At 49.9% G+C, this 5,409-nt stretch overlaps 1 protein-coding gene across 1 annotated transcript; it reads left to right on the top strand.

Annotated features, from left to right (window-relative positions):
* Nucleotides 1-2,714: 2,714 nt before the first annotated feature.
* LOC119359184 (E3 ubiquitin-protein ligase RNF144A-like) lies at nucleotides 2,715-4,211 on the top strand. Its single transcript, XM_037625488.1, has 3 exons — nucleotides 2,715-3,043; nucleotides 3,161-3,808; nucleotides 3,902-4,211. The coding sequence occupies exons 1-3, from the start codon at nucleotides 2,715-2,717 to the stop codon at nucleotides 3,978-3,980; spliced, it is 1,056 nt and encodes a 351-aa protein (XP_037481385.1). The 3' UTR covers nucleotides 3,981-4,211.
* The last annotated feature ends 1,198 nt before the right edge of the window (nucleotides 4,212-5,409 follow it).

Here is a 5,409-nt window from a genome sequence, read left to right as displayed (position 1 = left end):
GGAGGTGTGTACACAATTGGAGGCTACGGCGAGGGATACTTTTACCCAACATGGGTGGCAGCATGATCTAAGGATTGCCCCCCCTCTACATTAGGCGTTATACGGACTCTACATGTTTCGTTGTAATTTGTCGTTTTATTTTTCTTTTGTGTGAGAGGATCTTATTTGACTGTGTGCAACTTAATTATGCAGAGGCCGGGTGTAATGCTTAAAATCTTTTAAGTAATAAAGCGCCCCTTTTCGAAAAAATAGATGGCAGCCGTCTAGTTCCCTATCTTCCACCGAGCATCGCAATGATGAAATCTATGAATGGAACCCGCTTGAGTGATCGCCCATTCACCTAGCAAGGAGGAGGAGGAGGAGGGAGAGGTAGAAGATTACGAAGGGGACATCAATATTTTCTAATCAAATATTTTGTGGGAAAAGTAAGCATGTGATATTCATTCCCTCCAATCACTATATATGTACCCTGGTTGCTCAGATTTGTGAGATAGCTCCGACAAACCGAAGCGAGAGAGTAGATTTTAGGATTATGAAAAAGATAAGTGCTTCTTACCACTGGTATTAAGACATCTTTCGTGCCTAATGTACAACTGATAATGTTTTTTCTTTTAAACCTTGGCATGCACCTCTTTGCCGACGTTGGGTGGCACCATTGTGCCGCTCTGGAGGGTTCACTTCAATTTCCTCTCACTTTGCCACGCACATGCATTTGTGCTAATCTCCACTACTTACAAAGAACGTAAGATTCTCATTTCACTTCTCCTTCGTCCAACCTCCTTATATACGCCCCCTCCCCTTCTCTTCTTTGATTTTTTCAACCATCTCTGGTTTTTCTCCCATCGATGTTCCTAAAATGAAATCGATTTTCCCACGTTTTCTTAACTTTCCAACTTTACATAGATGACAAATTTACTTTTGGTCGCGCATGGCAAATTTATTTTATTTGTCATGGCAAAAGTACTTCCCATCCATGGCAAGTTTTGCCTTTTCCATTGTTTATGGGGTTTTTTGCTTATGTAGACTGTTTAATATTTCCTTTAAAAAACATGGCAATTATTGAACAAGATGGCAAATTTTTCCCTTTTGTTTTGCCACATGACGGCATTTTTCTAGTCCACATTTTTTAATCATTTGATGCATATAGTAAAAATACCATACAATTTTAATCCATATTTTCTTGCAACCATGTACAGATGCAAATTGCCATGAACTTTTTCTTTAATGCTATTTCGTATAAAAATATCATTTTGACCATGATGTCAAATTTTGCTTATAAAGACGATGACATTACTTTTGGTTTGAACCATTAGGATTCTGTAGTAGTATCTTGTTTTTCAATATATCTATCACGGGAAAATTCATCTTTTCATTTCTTCAGACATTTGCAATTTTTGTAGCATGGCGAAATCTGTACTTTATTAGTCACAAACTCACAACCATAATTGGGGTTTTGTAGTCACAGTAAAAACTGGGTTAAACTGAGCTTTATTTTTTCTTTCATTTAGTTATAGCAAAAAGGCATGTAGTGGACTATACGAGGGTGTTCGCACCGGGGCGGACGAGACTTGCCTGCTCCCCGGGCGTGTGCCCATCCGTGCTCCCGCGTACGTGTCTTGATTTGATTGGAACAAAATAAGGTCCGGCTCCACCCACTTAAAATCAGGGGGGAGGGGGAGATGATTAGATTACAAAGAAAAGAGGAAAAAAGACAACCGTAGGGTGAAGTGGGAGCACGGATGGGAGCATGGGAAGGGAGCAGGCAAGCCAGATCCCACAGGGGCGCTCTCGAACGAATTCCTTCCATCTATGCCTTCTCCCAGTATCAAATGAATTGTTCGATCTGAGGCTTTCCCAGACAGAATGTTCGCGTAATATCGGCATCCAAGTAGCAGGATTTAAAAAACATCTATCTACACAATCACATTGATATGGACAGTAGAAAGTCATGAACTAACGTACTAATCACTAATTGTCCTAGTAACATAACTAGTAGCAGCAGGGAAGTGTGGCACAGAGTGTGTTCGACCTCCTTAGACTAAATGTGCAAGGAACGGCCCAAGTGGACGCATTCTCAGCTCGGTGGCTTAGGGAAAGAAAGAAGTTCACTCGAGCTGATAGGAGAGGCTTTGACACTTTAATCAACGCGGTGGCATGGATCCTTTGGAAGCAAAGAAATGTCAGGGTGTTCAACAGGATGGACCGGTGTCTCTCATACCCATCTTGGTGCTGGCTGAGATCGCAGAATGGCGAGCTGCGGGGATAGGTGTAGGAGGTCTACAAAGATTTGTGAGAAGTTAGCTTAGGATGCATCGGAGTTAGGTGTTGGAGTATCGATTCTCATTTGTTCGATGCGAAGACGGGTTCTTGTAATTAACTATCTTTCCTTCTATAAAAATATTATACGTCATTGTTGTACTTGAGAAAAACTAGTAGCAGCGGAACGTGCATGGGATCAATTAATAGTGAAAGCCACGCAACGACGACACGATTCATCACGTTCATTCCACAAGGAGACGACCAATCTTTTGCCTCCTTGGCATGGCACAGGACCCGATGGATCATAATTCTCCACCGGCGACGAGTTTCGAGGGGTTCCGTTTCACGCGGATACGTGCACGCGCGCGATACGCGGATATAGCTCAACCTGAACCCAGATCCAACCGAACCAAGCACACGACTAGCACACGCGACGACGGAGTGGGAGAAGCGCAATGCCGTCCGCCGGGGCCGTCCCCTTCACGGCCCTTCTTCTCCTCGCCGTCTTCTCCGCCGAGGAGCAGCCGTTCAAAGGCCTCGTGCCCGAGAGCCGGAGCGGGGCCTTGGCCGGCAACAACGTCACCGCTGCGGCCGGCACGGCGGCCATGTGCTACCGAAGGGGCGGCGCCGACGAAGAGGCCAACCCGGGCAAGACGGTCCTCGACGTGTCCCCGCTCGCCGTGTGCCCTTCTCCTGCAGATGAGAAGGGTCTGAGCGGGCGAGCAAAGGCATGGTGCTGCTGGGGCCTCGCCGTGGCGATGACGATGGTCGTGTTCGTTGTGTGGTCAGTTTTATTTACTCCCCTGCGCTTGATTCATTCGTAATCGTACTGCGGCACGGAGCGGAGATGTATTTGATCGGCGCAACGAACTCAATTTTCAATATCACCTCGTGTACCCAGGCCAGAGACGTTCATCGTATCGCCCATCGACCCCATGTTGACCGGTGTTGACGCGTCGGTGGTCGACGGCGACGGCGACGGCCACCGCGAGCTCTTCGACTGCGCCATCTGCATGGAGACGGTGCCTGGCACCCTCAAGTTCAGCGTGGGCTCGTGCGGCCACGCCTTCTGCTCGGGCTGCGTCGCCCAGTACGTCGCGGCTAAGCTGGGCGAGAACGTCGCCCGCGTCAAATGCCCCGACCCCGGCTGCAAGGAGGGCGCCGTCGAGCCGGAGAGCTGCATGGGCATCATCTCCTCGGACCTGCTCGACAAGTGGGGCTTCCTACTGTGCGAGTCTTTGCTCGGCGCCAAAAGGGTGTACTGCCCGTACAAGGAATGCTCGGCGCCTCTTCTCGCCGATGGTGAGGCCGGTGCGGCAGCGATCGTGGAGGCCGAGTGCCCGCATTGCCACAGGCTGTTCTGCGCCCGGTGCGTCGCTCCGTGGCACGCCGGGGTCGGGTGCAAGGAGTTTCAGGAGCTCGGGCAGGACGAGCGCGGCCGGGAGGACCTCCTGCTGAGGAGGCTCGCCGGACGGCAGAGGTGGCAGCGGTGCCCCAAGTGCAGGATGTACGTGGAGAAATCGGAAGGATGCAACTACATCAAATGCAGGTACGGATCAGATTACAACTCCTGACAGATCGCTCACTGCTGTACTTGACAAATGTGAAATGATTTGCGGCTCCCTTGTTTGATTTGTTTTAGGTGTGGAAGCAGCTTCTGCTACAGATGTGCATCCAAGGTGTCCGCGCTAACCCATTACTGCAACAAGTGCAAGCGGTAGCGAGTTGCTTGGTTATGCATCCTGCATCCAAGGGGCCTTTCCCCAGTCACCACCAAGGCACAAATACCGAGCTCTATTTTTTTAACCCGCTAGTACAATATATCGCTTCATCTTGGTTATGTTTATCTCAATCGCACGATGGAAATCTACGCATGATAAACTTTACTTAATCAGGTTGTACAGAAGTACGAACATTATCTCCTGACTCGATTCAGCTTTCAGTTATGCTTGTAAATATGCGAGGTTTTTAGGCATCATGCTCAATATCTGATCTTCTGGTTTATTTTATTTCAAAAGAGGATGACCCTCGGCCTCTTCTGCACCACCAGGGCGACGCATGCAACAATTTTATTAATTATTCATCAAGACCTTACAAAGTACATCAATAAGTCTAAGCCCATTATCTCGGCAATATCTCTCGCTACTCCTATCAACTTGATCAAGGGGTGCAGATTGTTTGAGCCGCATACCTAGACCTCACACCAAAGCCCAACATAACTGAAGGCCCCAACACCAAGCCGCACTTTCGGGTCTGGGTGACCCACGGGTCCGGCGCACTCTCAGTGGTCACCACATGCACACGATGCAGAGGTTGCCACCGTCGTTTTCCATGGATCCATCTTCAAAATATGTACCTAAGCATCGACCTCGCAAGGCCTATAGTCGATGCCACAACTGCGCCCGACAACGCAACCTCCTTACGTGTGTCCATCATCACACATTCGTTGTCGAGACCTTGCTGTGCCATGCCTTCGAGACTCCACGTCGTAGATGCGTCACATGAAATACCACTCCACCGCTGAAACCGTCCACTGGTCCCTCGAGCTAAAGAACACCTCCAAGAATAATGCCCTCAAGGGAAGAACGACACAAGAGCACCACCGTTATCCGATCGACTGATCTAGGTTTCCCCGGAGGTAGCGGATAGAGGTTTGGAGCTTCTCCACGGCGATGCCTTCAAAAAAAGGATGGCGCAGAAGAACGCCACCATCGCCGGCCTTGGCAACTAGCCGAGAGCAGGGTTTTCACATGGATCTGCTTGACGAGCCTTAGTCCAGCATCTTGTGCACCAGATCACTTGCTACAACGCTGCCACCCCCCACGGCACATATAGGTCCAAACCAGATCCAGACAGGCACGTCCCGCCGCCGTCGAACTGCCGGCCATGGCCGCCATCACCGGGCCGCTGCCCCGAGCTGACACCAAGGTACCCCAAGGCCCCAACCGCACCAGATTTGGGATGATGCTCAGGCAGCCGCCGCCGCCATAGCAGGGTCTCGGCCAGACCATCCCTCCGTGACCCGAACATGCGTTCAAACCTGTCTAGGCACTGACGCGCCATCACCCAACCGCCGTCATGTGCCACACGACTCGAGCATAGAGAGGAGCAAGTCCCACCGGCACCTATACGGACTAGACTTTGCCCGTG

The sequence above is a fragment of the Triticum dicoccoides genome, chromosome 2A, assembly GCF_002162155.2.
Source record: "Triticum dicoccoides isolate Atlit2015 ecotype Zavitan chromosome 2A, WEW_v2.0, whole genome shotgun sequence".
NCBI classification, from domain to species: Eukaryota; Viridiplantae; Streptophyta; class Magnoliopsida; order Poales; family Poaceae; genus Triticum; species Triticum dicoccoides.
The sequence above is the reverse complement of the archived record's forward strand: the minus strand, read 5'-3'. Positions and strand labels throughout refer to the sequence as shown.

Bases quoted from the DNA above. Each gene is read 5' to 3' on its own strand.
- LOC119359184 (XM_037625488.1), top strand. From the start codon at position 2,715: ATGCCGTCCGCCGGGGCCGTCCCCTTCACGGCCCTTCTTCTCCTCGCC. The intron at 3,044-3,160 runs GTCAGTTTTATT...TCGTGTACCCAG, and splicing joins ATGGTCGTGTTCGTTGTGTG to GCCAGAGACGTTCATCGTAT. The intron at 3,809-3,901 runs GTACGGATCAGA...GATTTGTTTTAG, and splicing joins TGCAACTACATCAAATGCAG to GTGTGGAAGCAGCTTCTGCT.